General features: G+C 45.0%; 2 protein-coding genes across 3 annotated transcripts in view; one reads left to right on the top strand and one right to left on the bottom strand.

The window, feature by feature from the left end:
- Positions 1 to 3476, bottom strand: part of ECPAS (Ecm29 proteasome adaptor and scaffold) — a 63217-nt gene extending 59741 nt beyond the window's left edge. The window contains exon 1 of one of the 2 annotated variants that reach the window (XM_054281806.1): positions 3404 to 3476. In XM_054281806.1, the coding sequence (XP_054137781.1) occupies positions 3404 to 3425 (22 nt within the window). In that variant the 5' untranslated portion in view covers positions 3426 to 3476. Of the gene's footprint in view, positions 1 to 3031; positions 3087 to 3403 lie in introns of those variants that run through there. The other variant, XM_054281801.1, reaches the window with a different exon arrangement.
- A 1613-nt stretch (positions 3477 to 5089) lies between these two features.
- On the top strand, positions 5090 to 14046 carry DNAJC25 (DnaJ heat shock protein family (Hsp40) member C25). Its single transcript, XM_054289234.1, has 5 exons — positions 5090 to 5130; positions 6016 to 6571; positions 7560 to 7712; positions 9644 to 10114; positions 13078 to 14046. Exons 1-5 carry the CDS (start codon positions 5090 to 5092, stop codon positions 13198 to 13200), a joined length of 1344 nt encoding a protein of 447 aa, XP_054145209.1. The 3' UTR covers positions 13201 to 14046.
- The last annotated feature ends 984 nt before the right edge of the window (positions 14047 to 15030 follow it).

Raw genomic sequence — 15030 nt, 5'->3', positions numbered from 1 at the left:
AGTTCCCTCTGGCATTTATAGATATTACATACAGCACACCAGTTATTCCACACAGAACCCTCAGCATGCACATTTGTGTAGCGGAGTATCAAGTAAAACACACCTTTCCTTTTATGAAAACTGACTTGAGAAACTGCTGGGGCTAGGACATGTCAAACTAGCTGTACTTCACAGTTTGACTGTTAACCACAAAACATCTGAGGAACTAAAAAGAGCGTCTGAGTTGTCTGCAAAACAGAGCAGATCTGTGCACAAAGTTAGAATTTATCTTCACTTTCCTGAGAACTATCAGTTTGACAGAGTGGTGGAACTGTGACAAAATAAAAAATTTCTACAATGGTTTCATTAAATCAGACAAAAACCCCTGAGACCCTCCTCTATTACCTGAACACTGCAGAAGCATTACATGCACAAGCATCCCCCTACATTTTCTCCAAAGGGCCCTACATCAAATAAAGAGTTCTGGGAGCAAAAGCACTTCACCTCCTGGATGGCAGGGGTAGTTTTAGAGGCATGTTCGTACTAAAGCAAAAGCTCTAACACACCCTTTTGTCTCTCTAGAACTAAGTAACTCTTCATTATTCCACACGCAGAAGAATAAAGTTCCCATCTGCTGCTCAACTACTAAAATAGGAGTCAAATTCTTGTTCAAATGTTATTAGACACTGGGAGAAAATATAACTAGCATGATTATAGCAGCAAACAGTGAGTCAGGATTTGCTGGTGCTATTCTTGTCTCTACCAGTAACCCCTTGTGTGCCTACAACCAAAAAACTTAAGGGAGCACTTGTATGAACAGGCCACTCAGCAGGTTGTTTTACAAGATTTGACTGGAAAAGGCCAGGAAGGCCTGTTGGAGGAGGGATATATTATGGTTTTTTCCCATTCTATTATTTCACTTCTTTCACCGTAAAAGCTGGAATAGCACACCAGAACCCATGTTGCAATTTGCAATATTCCAGTCACAGGTTCTCCATTTGAATGGATGACTAGTATTACTCAAGATTATCTTGCCTTTCTTGCATCTGAATTTGTAGCTTTAGGGACAATTTACTGATTTTGCATTAATTTTTAAATTGCCATATCTTATGCTGCCTTTAAACAACCTGTCCTCTAAAATGAGAAGCATCCTTTACACAGAGTTTCCATGTTTGACAGGGGCTATAGACGAAAACTTCCAACAGCCATGTGAATATAAAGCAAGGAAACTTGGTTCTCCAATCTAAAACTAATGGCAATCATTTTTGTTATTTCAGGACTAGCTGTCCTAGTCCTGAAAAAGAAATTATTTCTTTCCAAATATGCTGAAATTTAACTATTTGAATGTAACAAAAGACAGCCTCCATATGGAGGCTTAGCTTCCCTCTCTTTCTCTACATGAAATTACTCTTTTTTCCATTAGCTTTAATTGATTTTTTATTTAAGATTACAGTACTTTCTATTCAGCAACACAGAGGTACCGCAAAAAACCCAAACTAAACAAAAAGAAATTTCCAAGAAGAGATTCCTCCTCCCACCCAAAGAAAAGATTCCTAAGGAAACCAATAAAACTCTCTCATTTTTCAAGGATGTCATGGTCAAATAACCTGAATGACATAATGTAACTATTAATGTGAATCTCAGTCTACGGATATTTGTCTTTTTAGCCCAGCTTAAGAGAAAGGGCTGTGCAGCAACAGGCACATGGCTGAGGACTAATTTTTTGCAGGATCAGATCTGGAGCCTGGAAAGTCAGATTACACACACATAAAAGCCAAGGAGTCACAAGGAAAAGATCTCACACTGACTAGTTTCACCAAGGGGAATGATGATAGCATTGTAAATCTAACATCACAATTTCTTCAATGACAGCAGCAGTAAGAGCTTTCAGTGTCCTTACATCAATTTATCCCAGGTGTCAATGGAAAAAATATCTTGGCATTTGGGTCCTCCAATTCTAGGATCAGTACAGGATCAAGATTCTTCTCTACTCCACCATGGGACCTTGGCTACATAAGGGATATTGCCACCATTATCATATCACTCAGCCTAGTTCCAGTAACATCTAACAAAGAGCAGAATTAGGAAGTTGTCTATACAGAAGCTCACAATTAAAAAACAAAACCAAAAAACCAACAGCAACAACGAAAAAAAACCCCAATAAATGAAGAAAGAGCACACAGAAATTCTTTAGTACTGAAAGCCAATAGTGCTCAAATATGCTCAAAGTATTTCTTCTGCCCTTTCTCTCTGACGACTGCCAAGTACTATTTCAGGGCAACCAAAGGCCCTCTCATTTGGCTGAGTCATATGCTATCTAGCTATTAACTCTTCACAGATAAGAACCATCTTTATGTCAGGCCAGGAAACGCAAGGGAAGAGAAACCGCTTTTTTTGAAGTTCCATAAGCTTCTCCACAGAGCAGCTGATCGGGTGCTTCCCCAGAGGCCCTGAGAAAGGGTTCTGGAGATGACAAGAAGGCAGGGCCGAGCTCCGCAGTCTCGAATGCTCGGCGGCAGCGGCACCTCCGGTCATGTGCCGAGCGCCGCAGGGGCGGCCGCGATGCGCTCTCGCACCCACCGCCCGGCACAGCACTCGGGGCGAACCCGCCCCTGGACGGGCCAGCCGGCGTTGTGCTCACGCCGCTGCTGTGGTTCAAACACGGCAGTCGCACAGCGCAGGGCGAGAGCACCGACGGGCAGAGGCGCTGCCGCCAGCGTCCGTACAGGAGCGGTGGGCGGAGGTCGCTCCCCCGGAGCCGGTGGTTCCGGCGACCCCAAGCTCGGTCCCGGCCAGGAGCCGCCGCCGCCACCTCCCTGCAAAGGTCAAGCAGCCGGCGTGTCCGCGGAGGAGCCGGGGACGCGGGAGGTGCCGCTGCTCTCGGTTTCCGCTTCCCGAGATGGCTCCGGTCCCGCTGCCGTCACCGCCCAGCCGGGCCGGGGGCCGAGCCCCACCGCAGAGGAGACGCGCTGCGGGGAAGCTGCGGGGAAACTACGGGGGGGTCGCCCGCCCGCCCGCCCCCGCTGGGAGTCCCTGCGCCGCGAGCACTTACTGAGCTCGTCCTGGGCGGCCGCGGCCATGTTGCCGGCTGGGGAGGGAGGGGAGGCGGCGAGAGACGCCCCGCAGCTCCCACCCCTCTCCGGAACCGGCACCGGGCCGGCGGCGGCGGCGGCGGCGGCGTCTCTTCTTCTCCTCCTTCTCCTCCTCCCCCTCCTCCCTCTCCACCTCTTCCACCCCCTCCTCCTCCTGCTCCCGGCAGCTCCCCTCGACAGCAGCAAGCTCCCGCTCTTCTGTCACCGCCAGTTTATATTTAGAGAGAGCTGCCGTCGCCACCGCCCGCCCCCATCGCGTGCACGGTCCGGCCCCGCCGCCGCCGCCCCGCCCGGCGGGCCCCGAGGAGGAGGTTTACGGGGGCAGCACTGACCGGAGTCCGCGCTGACCTCCATGGCGGCCGCGCCGGCTCCGCGCTCGGCACGGCGGCGCAGGGATGGGACGGGACGGGAGCGGCCTAGAGCGCCCCCGCGCGGCCGTGGGTGTGCTAGAAGCAGGGCGGGGAGCCCCGCCTACAGCCAGGAAAGGCCCCGCCCACCGAGCGGCAGGGCCACGCCTCCCCGCCACGGCCGGCGCTGACAAAGCCTTTTCCGGAAGGGATAAAGCTGCTCCCTAGAGCTCCTCCCCTGCCGTTCTGGGGTTACTCAGAGAGACCACCACACCGCGTCTTTCTCCCAAACTCTGCCATGCCATGTGTGATCTCTGTAAGGAGCACCTTGCCAACATGCCCCAGCCGAGGCGTCGCTGGGTCACCTCTGGAAGCAGACAGCGTGGCGCCCGCTCCCACCTGTCTCAGTGCTTCCTGCAGGCGCACGGGGAGAGATGGTGGTACCTCCCGAAACTCCTGGGCCAGTCCCAAGGCAGACGTGACTTCAAGCGACAGGTGTCAGAGGACTAGCTTGTCTCTCGAATCAGGAAAAAAAGCTTCTGTGCACCTTTTTTTGCTTCATCTGTGCAATGTTTCTGTCTGAGCTGGAGTTCATTTCCCTCACAGCAGCCCTCACCTTGCTGCACTTTGCACTGATAACTGGAAAGGTGCTGATAACACACCGCTGTTTTGGCTATTGCTGAGCAGCACTGGCACAGCACCAGCGCTGTCTCTCCAACATTCCTGCCTCCATCAAGGGGGCTGGGGGTGGGCAAGATCCTGGGAGGGGACACAACCAGGCCAGCTGACCCAAACTGACCAAAGCCATATCCCATGGCATTTGATGTCAGCTCAGATATAAAAGCTGAGGGAGAAAGGAGGAACAGGGGGCATTCATTTTTACAGTGTTTGCATTCCAAAGCAATCTCTACAATCCTGAAGTCCCACTGCCCAGGAAATGGCCAGACGTGGCTTGTGGATGGGAAGCAAAGAATAAAATTATTTTCTTCCTCTTTGCTTGTGTGTGCATAAATTATTGCTTTTGCTTTAGTAAACTGCCTGATTGCAACCAATGTGTCGTTTTCCATCTTATTCTCTCTCTCCTATCCAGCTGAGAAGGGGAAGTGATAGAGCAGCTTGATGGGCACTAGCCACCTAACCCACCACAATTTTTTAAGGTCATGGTCTGGAGACTTGACTCACAGCCTCCAGTGCTGAGAGGCTGGGCTGTAATGAGTAATGAGCTGCAAAGAGGTGGGCCTTTTTTTGGGGGGGTGGACCCATCCACAACTGATGGAAATTATAAGCATTTATCTTTGGAGAAAGGAGACAGGCAGAGGAGGAGACCAGCCATATGGGAAGCACACTCATTTCTAGCTTGAAGAACAGCACATGCTCTCTGATGAGCTGACTATTTTTGTGGTGAATATTTGCAGCATCAAGCCCATATCTGCTTTCCTAAGAAAGGTCCAACACTGAGGTGATGTTCCTGCTGGTTACACCAGAGCAGAGATGCAATCCTCCTCTCCAGGAGAAGTCTTTGGGTACAGGACATCACAGGTGGCAGCCAAGCTGTCAAAGCCACCATTTCAGGGAGCTGTGCATACAGAATCACTCAGAACCACAGAATGGGCCAGGCGGGAAGAATATCTGGTCCAACCTCCCTGCTCAAGCAGGGCTACCCTAGAAGACATGGCGCAGGATTGCATCCAGGCAGTTCTTGAATCTCTCAGGTGAGGGAGACTCCACGACATCTTTGGGCAATCTGTTCCAGTGTGCAGTCACCTGCCCAGTAAAGAAATTCTTCTTCATGTCCACGTGGAACCTTGTCACCCTCCCTTAGGACACTTCTAGACATAGATGAGGTCACCTATCAATTGTGTCTTTGGGCAGCAGCAGCAGGAGGAGTGTTCTCCACGATTCCTTGCCATGGAGCCAGTTAAATTTTGTTGGACCCTACGCGACAGGTGGGTCCTGAGCTCTGAGAGCCTGAGCTCTGCCAGGAGCAAGCCTAAACCAGGCACAAGCTCAGGAAGTACTTAAAAAGTTTCTTCCCTGGAAGAATCACAGAATCATTAGGGTTGGAAGGGAAATTTGGAGATCACCCACTCCAACCCCCCTGCCATGGCAAGGGTCACCTAAAGCTCGTGGCCCAGGAATGTGTTCCGGTGGGTTTTGAATACCTCCACACAGGGAGACTCTCTCTGTGACTTCCCTGAGCAGCCTGTCCCAGTGCTCTGCCACTCTAAGTGTAACGTTCTTCCTCATGCTGAAGTGAAACTTCTTGTGTTTATGGCCTTTGCTCCTCATACTATCTCTGAGAACCACTGAAAAGTCTGGCACCACCCTCTTGGCATTGCCTTTGAGACATTTGTGTGCATTAATGAAATCTCCTCTCAGTCGTCTCTTCTCCAGACAGAACAGGCCCAGCTCCTGCAGTCTCTCCTCATGAGGGAGATGCTTCAGACCTCAAATCAGCTTTGTGGCCTCTGGACCCCTTCCAGTATCTCCGTGTTTTTCTTGAGCTGTGGAGCTCAGAAGTTGAACACGGCAGATCAGATACGGCCTCACTAGGGCTGAGTACAGGGGGCAGGATCACCTCATCGACCTGCTGGCAGTGCTCCTCCGAATGCATCCCAGGATTCCGCTGGCGTGGGTGCAGCGCAAGGGCACACCGCCGGCTGGAAGAACGGGCCGGCACAGCCTGTGAGAAATCGCGGACAAAGGAGCGGTCCCAGCGCGGGCTCTGTCGCGACCCGCCCCCTGTCGCGCCCCCGCCCTCCCGCGCCGGCCCCGCCGCCGGCCGCGCGCACGGCGCCGAGAGCGGCCCGGCCCGGCCCCGGCCTCGGCGGCGGAGCAATGGCGGCGGCGGCGGCGGCGCGGTGGTGTCCGGGCGGGCGGTGGGCGCTGTGCCTGTGCCTGTGCGCGGCACTGCTGCCGCGGCCGGCTCGGGGCCTCACCGACCGCCTCTACTGCGGCCGCCGAGTCTGCTACGAGGTGCTGGGCGTCAGCCGGCAGGCCAGCAAGGCGGAGATCGCGCGCGCCTACCGGCAGCTCGCCCGGCAGTACCACCCCGACCGCTACCGTGGGGAGCCCGCGGGCGGCGAGGGCAGCGGGGCGCAGGCGGCGCACGAGAAGTTCCTGCTCATCGCCGCCGCCTACGAGACCCTCAAGGTGAGAGAGCGGGACCGCCGCCGCGGCCGGAGCCGCTCCGGTAAGCAGTCAGGGAGGGGAGGAGAAACACCCCGAAAAATCCTCCCTCCGTAGCCAGCCCGAGAGTGCGGGAAGGAGGATGGAGTGCTCTTGAAGAATCTTCTGTGTCTAGAATGAGTTCAAATTTATTTATTTTATTTATTTATTTATTTGTAACGAACCGACTAGGCTTTATCTTGGAGGTATACCTTTACAAGTAGCAGTGACTCGAGTAGCGTATGGGATCTGTAAGGGAAGGCTTCTCAGGGCAAAGCATGTGTGACTTGGCAAAGATGGAACCCAGGAATGGAAGAAGGAGACGTGTAAGTGTTTTAAGGCTACAAGGGAATAGAAAAGGGAACTTTTTTTTTTTTTTTTTTTTTTTTTTCCGGGAGTGAAGGGAGGGACAGAATTTGTAAGGAATTCAGAGTTGAGCCTGGCAAAATTATATTTCTCATTCTGCAATTACATGGAGGAAAATGATGAAAAACTTAGAAGACATGAGAACAATGCGGTTTTGAATTGGCCTTCCATTGGACAGTTTCCATAGCCCTGAAAACTAGTTCCTTTAACTTTTGTAAAACATTTTCCTAATAGGTTCTTCATCTGAAAATCTTTTCCTGAGCAATACTTATTAACTCCTGTCCAGCTGGACTTCCCATTCTGAAGTTAAACAACCTACACTGTGGATTTTAGTTGCTTGTCTGTTTTCTAGTTTTAAATGGCTTTGCACAGTGCCTGCTTATTCATTTTATGACTAAACACATCATATGTGCATGGGCAGATAAGTGTGAGAACAAATTAATAGAAAATATGAGAAAACAACAAATTTCCTCTATGTTTCATACTCCCTTGGGCTGCCGCCAGTTTTACAGAAGCGTGGTCCTTAATGAGGTGTAAAACACATGTACAGTAGAGCAAGTGAAAACGGGAATTTAAGCCTGAATGAGTTTTTCATGTCATCCTGCAGGATGAAGAAACACGTAAAGATTATGACTACATGCTGGATCATCCTGAAGAGTATTATAGGCATTACTACCACTACTACCGCAGGAGATTGGCACCTAAAGTAGATGTCACAATAGTGATCCTAGTTACAGTGTGTGCCATCTCCGTGTTTCAGGTAAAATTTCACCTTTACATCCTACTGCTCTCCGAGTTTCTGAACAAGAAGAGAAGTAGTGGCAGCTCTCATAATGTGCCATTTAATAACAAGTGTCAGTGAGGAGCTGTTCCTCTGTGCTGTGGTTCAGGTCTGTGTGGTGTCCATAAAAATCCTGAAGTCAGGAGGTACTTAGCAGATTTTTGACTGCCCTTGGTACCTTGAGCAAAGGTAGAAATTAATTTTGTTGAGACAAGGTGCATCTTTTCTGAAGAATTTACTCGGTTCTTCCTGGCAGGCTCAGAGTATCTCATGCAGGACTAGTGCCCCAAATAACGTGTGTCAGTTTGTCAAGATGCATAAGTAAATTTAAAAAAAAAACAGACTAGCAAACTGAATTGAAGACTCAATTCAGATGATGGAACTGAATATCAGGACTTTACTAAATGTGTGATTCTCGCATTGTGGTGTATTTTAAACACCACATTGATGAAGTCAGGAGAGAAGCAAATTCAGTTCAGCAGAGTTTACTCTGAAGGTGGTAGATCCAAGGCCAAGAAAACCCCGTGTTTTAGATGACAAAGCTTGTGCTGTTGCTGACAAGAGGACAAAAGTGCATAACTTCTCTTTAGAATCTTTTAAATCACTGGTTCAAAACATCATTAAAAATACCCAAGAAGTTTAAGAGATGAAGATACAGCTTATGCTGTGGTGCAGGTTGCTCAGTGTTTAGTAGGATATTGGAAGTTAGAATAAAAAGTATGTTGATCAGAATTTGAGAACTTGGAATAATAAATTCTAATGGCATATTCAGCCAGATACCTAATTTATCTTCAGATTTAGAAGCGACAGTGTTTCATTTCATATCTTATTTCTTGTCTGTAAGTGCAGACACTTCACTTTCCTGGAGTCCCAACTGCAAAATGCTTCTAAATTTTGTGTGTCTATGTAAATTGGTTTGCCCATCTTGCTTTCTGTTGTTTCTGCTCCTTTGCTAAGGTTGTAATAATGGATTTATGTCTGCGCTTGGTCTTGGTAAGCAGTGTGACATGTGTCATGGTTAAAAAAGTTGCATCAGTGAGACATGCTTGGATGTCCCAAGAAAGAAAGTGAGTGCTAACTTTTTCCCTCTTTGCCTATCTAGTTTCGTCCATGTTTTCTGTGCCTCATCTCAGGTCATCTATAAGACACTGGAGGGGAATAACATCAGCTCTCGGCTAGTCTTTGTGCTTCTTCTGTCTTCAGAAGGAAGCATTCTCAGGGTTGTGCTGTACAGGGCTAGAAGCTGGACTTGGTGATCCTTGTGGGTCTCTTCCAGTTCAGGATGCTTTATGATTCTGTGTTCATCCAGGCAGTAAATTTCTGGTTTGTTGTCTGGGGGCTTTTTTCCCCCCACTCCCTTGAAATCCAGAGGGCAGCTGGAGATCAGAGAGGTATGTTGAGTCTTGTAAAGTGGACACTGCCAGACTAATGAGATTGTCACATACTTAGTCGATGTTCAGTAAACTGTTTTAAACAGTTAAATTAAACAGTTTAAATAGGCACTGGCTAACAATTTTATACTTAAATATTCATATACTAGCTCCTATATTTATAAATCTAAGAAGAGGGGCTTCTGAGAATGGCTGGCACAGCCGGGTGTTAACTTGCAGGAGATTGGCATCTACTCAGGAACAAAACTGTTGAGAGCAGTGTCTGCTTGGCCTTCCTTGTCATCATAAATTGCTGTGAGATACACTTGTATTCATCCATTTTCCAGGTGCTTTACTGAGTCTGGAGGGATAGCTTCTGTGACACCACAGAAGTAGTGTTAGCTTCACTTTTTACCCTTACTGTAATGTAACTGTGGTTAAAAGTGTGTGCATTACTTATTTCTCTTCCTGGCAAACCCCCAGATAGGAATGTGTCTGTATTAAAACATGGCTTTTACATTTGCTGTTCTTAAATTACAGTTCTTCAGCTGGTGGAGTAGTTACAATGAAGCTATCAACTACTTAGCGTCTGTGCCAAAATACCGTATACAAGCTACTGAAATTGCCAGGCAACAAGGTTTACTCAACAAGACTAAAGAAAAAGGCAAGAACAGGCGGTCTAAAGAAGAAATTCGTGAAGAGGAGGAAGAAATTATCAAAGACATTATTAAAAATAAAATAGATATAAAGGGTGGTTATCAGAAGCCCAAAATATATGATATCCTCCTATTTCAGATCCTTCTTGCTCCTTTTTACTGGTGCAAATACATAGTTTGGTACTGTTGGTGGATTTATTGTTTCACTATTAAAGGGCAAGAGTATGGTGTGGAAGAAAAGTTGTATATCATACGAAGGTACATGAAAATGTCTCAGTCTCAGTTTGACAGCCTGGAAGATCATCAAAAAGAGACCTTTCTTGAACGGCAGCTTTGGATACGAGAAAACTATGAGGTGGGTAGCAATACTGAAATTGGCCAAGAAATAAACTTTCTAATACAACTTCAAGTATTAGAAAGCAGCCATTCTTTATTACAGCACTGGACACACCCCAAGCATATATACTCTAATCAAATGTGTATCGTGAAACTTTACAGTGGGGTATTTATTCCATCATGATCATACATACTCATTACAATGTACTTCCTAGCTTATACATAAACATCACTTTTCCTAGAGCTAGTTTGCATGCATCTGAGTCCTGCTGGAAGTCCTTTTATGGTTCTAGAGGCTTATCTGAAGGGGTCTGTGATGCTTGTATTGACTGAGTGCTTCAATGTTACAGGTGTCCTTTCCTTGAACTTTTTCTTCCAGCACGTGCTGTTGCTTCTTATTACATGCAAAAACACTGCTGTTTTCCTTATTATCTTATTAGTTCCTTATTACTTCCTTATTAGTTCATCCACTGGTGCAGCTACTTTTACATACTTTACCTTTTTTTGGTAATTAGTCTTTAAGGTCTATCCAGCAGCTTCAGGGAAACTGAAGATCTCTCTTCTCTATGTTATTTATCAGTAGCCCTGGTGGAAAAACTAATATTGTTTATCCAGCAGTCCCAGAGCAGTAATAACAGTGTGCTATTATGGTAGGTTGAAGACTGCTGTCTGTTCTCCAAACAGTAATAATTTTTAATAAGAATTACCCAGATTGTCTGAAGCTCCTATTTATAAGTCTTCTAAGCTGTTAATTTCTAGCTCAGACTGTTTTGATTGGTTGGTTGTTGTTGTTTTGGTTTGGTTTTCCCACCTGTCCTTTGATATTGCTTTAGCCTGTTGTGAGTCATAGACTGTTCTTGCAGTGCTGCATACCTGTTCAAGTAGGGATGGCATAAAAAACACCATTAGGCACAACTTCTGCTCTTGCCATGGATAGTCATGAAATTAATAGTCAATACTAGATAGTCACTATGTAATTTTTAAAAAATTCTGTGAGAGCAGAGAAAGAACATGAGCCACAGCATGGGATCTGCAGTCCAGAATTATTTGGGATGCTGGGGCATGGCAGGTTGACAAAACCCTCCTGTTATTCTATAGAGGTGCATCTGTGAGCCATTTGGATGGGTGGTTTCTGAAGAAAAACATGAGAATGTTAACTTAGTCTGCTTCAGCGGAAAAAGAGTTGGTGCTGCAGTTCTGCATATGCTGAGAAAAGAGATAGGATTATGGCAGGACACCAAAGAGTGTTTTCTAGCAAACCCATCCTAACTGAGCACATATGCATACCTGGCAGCTAATCCTTTCCTTACATTAACACCTATTTTACCATTTTCCTCTTCAAGTTTGTAGATAACCTACCCTTGCCTGCTTTTGAAGAAACAGTCTGGGAGTCCAAAGACTGAGTAATGCTGCTAGTTAAAGCAGATATTAATATGGAAAAAGATTGGATGGATGTCCTGTAGTAGAGAAAAACTGCCCTGGTTTCCCATCCATGCAATTTTTAACTAAGGATGTTTTGATCACTGAATGTGAAAGAGCTGTATTTGCCACAGGTGAAGTCTTTTTAGCTCACACTTCTCTCCTGTGGTGGTCAGCAGTTCATATTCCCTGACAAATACATGACAACTGCACCTGTACAGTGCAATAATAATAACTATTACCTGTAGCAATAGTTATCCAACATGCTTTGCACTTTGTAACTTTCTGAAAAGGAAATTGGGTCTTTGTAGGTAATTGCTTTAATAAGTTTTACCTGGTCAGTTGTATGCATTGAAGTTTTCAGTGTCTGCTGTGCCATCTGGTCATGAGTTCATCAATACTTGTAAAAGGTGGTAGAAGAGGATTTTTGAAGCCACCTGGACTTCCTGCTGATTCCAGTATTACTGGAAATGGAGAATTATCATGCTTTGTTCTGTTCTTGTGCTAGCTGTGCTTTTGTGTACCACTGCCATATCCTTACTTGAAACATAGTAATGTATTTTCTAGGCTGAAAAATATTGCTATAGTGTTTGTCCCCAAAAGCTTGTCTGTTCCTTCATCACTGGAGATACCTGTCTACATATTGTTCAGTTTTGCAGTGTTTTAGGATGGGAAAGACCAGGAATTCAATACACAGAGCTCCACAATATTTTTACTGTTTCCTAATGATTCTTAAAACCTTTATGATCACTGAGCATTGAGTTTGTGTATTCATGTAGCCATCTATAATATATTTTAAAATCTTGTTTGTATAGTGGAGCCCTAAATTTAATAGGCCTTTGAGTTAGACTAAGTCACATGACACTGAGATGATAAAATCATGGATGGTTTTGAGATTTATGCTGGCTGCATCTACATAAACTGCCTTCCAGAATAAAAATGCAGATACTGTTGCATCTTTCTGCCTTTTATTTTTTTTTCAGATTATTGACTTCGCTGATAACTGTTGATTCCATTGCAGTGAGAGAATATTACTTGACAGAATATAATTGTTTATCTTTTTGTACTGTAAATACTGGATGCAGAGATATTTGAGATATTCTCAACTTTGCTGAGAACCTTACTTGGGGAAAAAAAGTTCCATAGTGGTATTCTGTTAGATTATTACTTTGAGAAGGAAGAACAGCTAAAAGTGAGGAGCTGAACAGCTGCATTGAACAGTGTGTGCTGAAGGGTTAGCTTTTCAAAACACGAGCAGTTGCTTAGTGTGTATTTTGTTGGATTCATTGAGCATCTACTTCTCTCAAAAGAAATGTTTTGAATGTTTCAGGAAAGTTGTTCTGCTCTCAGAAAAACACAAAGCATCTTGGGCAGTAAGTAGTAGGCTCTTGGGCTGCAGGTGCTCCAGCACTTTGTGTTGGTCAGAATCTGCTTCTGCACTGCAATCCAGTCTTTTGTAAGAAAAATAGGGTGGCAAACAATTGAAGAATAAACACTGGGACCCCAATGAGGCTCAGTTAAGCTGTTTCTTCATCCTTATTAAAAACCTCTCTGTCTTACCAGGTGTATAAACGAGAGCAAGAGGAGGAGTTAAAGAAGAAGATGGCCATGGATCCCCGATGGAAAAGATACCGGCGGTGGATGAAGAATGAAGGACCTGGAAGACTGACTTTTATTGATGATTGAAGGTTACTGAACAAAATGTGTGCTATTGCTGAAAGTGATTTGCAAAACTTTTCATTACATCATTCAGAGTTTTGTCTGCTGTGGTTTAGCAGTGATCTAAAACTCAGGAACTATTACATCAGGCGGAAGCATAATACAGGTTTACCATTTTTATAAATCAGACCTATTAAAACAGGCTCAACCTGAAGTATATATGCCATTTACTTGGGGATATCAATGTGGAATTCATTATTCCAAACAATGTATTTTTACTAGATACTTCATATTCATCAATGAACCCATAACTCTAGTCTTTCTGAAAATGTTTTTAGTTCAAACCTTGAGAAGTCTCAGTTTTCCTCTTTAAGCTGAAGGGTTTCTGCAAGTGGAAACTGAAAATGCTTATAAAAGATTCTGAAGTAAGGGCCATTTTCTGTTTTCCTCTCTTTCCTCCTACTTTTCAATCTAATTTCTAAGATGCCAAATTGGTTGTTTTTAATGTAAACAATATGGGGATTATACAAGACTACTGCTATTCCTGCTTCACTTGGAAATGGATTTTATTCTTTGTGGGAATAAATGATGCATGATTGATCATCCTTGTGATGCAAACAAGCCTTAATTCTTTGTTCTAAGAGTAATTCATGAAACAGTATGCTTGGATATTTTGTGGTTTTTCATCTTGTACATTGGATTATACCTGCTTGTTCAGAACAAGTATGCCAGTAAATATTAGTTTATTAAATGTGACATTTCTTTCAGCAAAGTATTGATTAAAGGGAAAAATGACCCTTTTGTTAAAAAGGGCAGTTTTGATGCCTTATGTAAATAAAAGTTTATATATGCAGACTTAATTAGTTTAAAATTCTAAATCTTAAGTATTCATTACATTTATCTCTTCTGATCAGACCTCTGAGTACTTAGAATAAATAATGCATAACAGCAGTCTGTGGTTTGCTCTGTAACAACCCAGGTCAGAGAGTTTCTGTGATTTGCTGGTAAAAGGGATTCTGCTACCTAATTCCTCTTCAGTAATTTTACTGGGGAAGGAAAGATGGGAGCATAGTCTCTCTCCTGTCCTCACTCTTGTAAAAGTGAGTTCCTTAGAAGGAAACTGCTGAAAACAGTGCCTTGTTAGCTGCCTTCTGTGGAGATTGGTTCTGGGAGCACAGGTTTTGAACTGCTGCTCCTGACCTTTTGCACATTTTTGAAATGTAGTTTCAGTTTTCTGTTTAAAATAACATATTCAAAAACATGTGTTGTAGTTTTATGTCCAGCTGGAGATGAAACACCTCATAGCCACTTGTTCAACTCCCCTTTCTTTGCCCCGTGCCCTGGTAGAACAGAGACAAGAGTCAAAGTAAAACTTGTATGTTGAGATAAGAACAGTTTAAACAGTTTAATGGGAAATAATAAACAAGTGATGCACGATGCAAGTGATCACCATCCACTGACATGCCAGACAGCCCTTCCTCTACCCAGATCCACAGGCCTTCTGGGTAACCCCCCAGTTTAAATACCAGGCATGTTGTTCTCTGGTGTAGAATATCCGTTTGGTCAGTTTAGGTCATTTGTCCCAGCTATGCTCTCTCCCAGCTTGTTGGGTTTTTTTTTTTTTTATCTTCTCACTGGCAGAGCACAAGACAAGGAGAGAAAAAGTCCTTGACTTTGGATAAACACGACTTAGCAAAAACCCAAATATCACTGTGTTATCAACACCATTCTCATTCTCAGTCCAAAACACAGCACTGTAGCAGCTACTGAGAAGAAATTACCCTAGCTGTAATCAGGACCATGCCCATTGCTTATTCTATATCATCTGCGTTATGTCAAATTTCACATTCCCCAATA

The sequence above is a fragment of the Melozone crissalis genome, unplaced genomic scaffold (assembly GCF_028551555.1).
Source record: "Melozone crissalis strain CALT ecotype California unplaced genomic scaffold, PUWL_Pcris_2 ptg000005l_1, whole genome shotgun sequence".
In the NCBI taxonomy this organism is placed as follows: Eukaryota; Metazoa; Chordata; class Aves; order Passeriformes; family Passerellidae; genus Melozone; species Melozone crissalis.
Note: the sequence above shows the minus strand (reverse complement) of the source record. Positions and strands in the feature narration are given on the sequence as shown.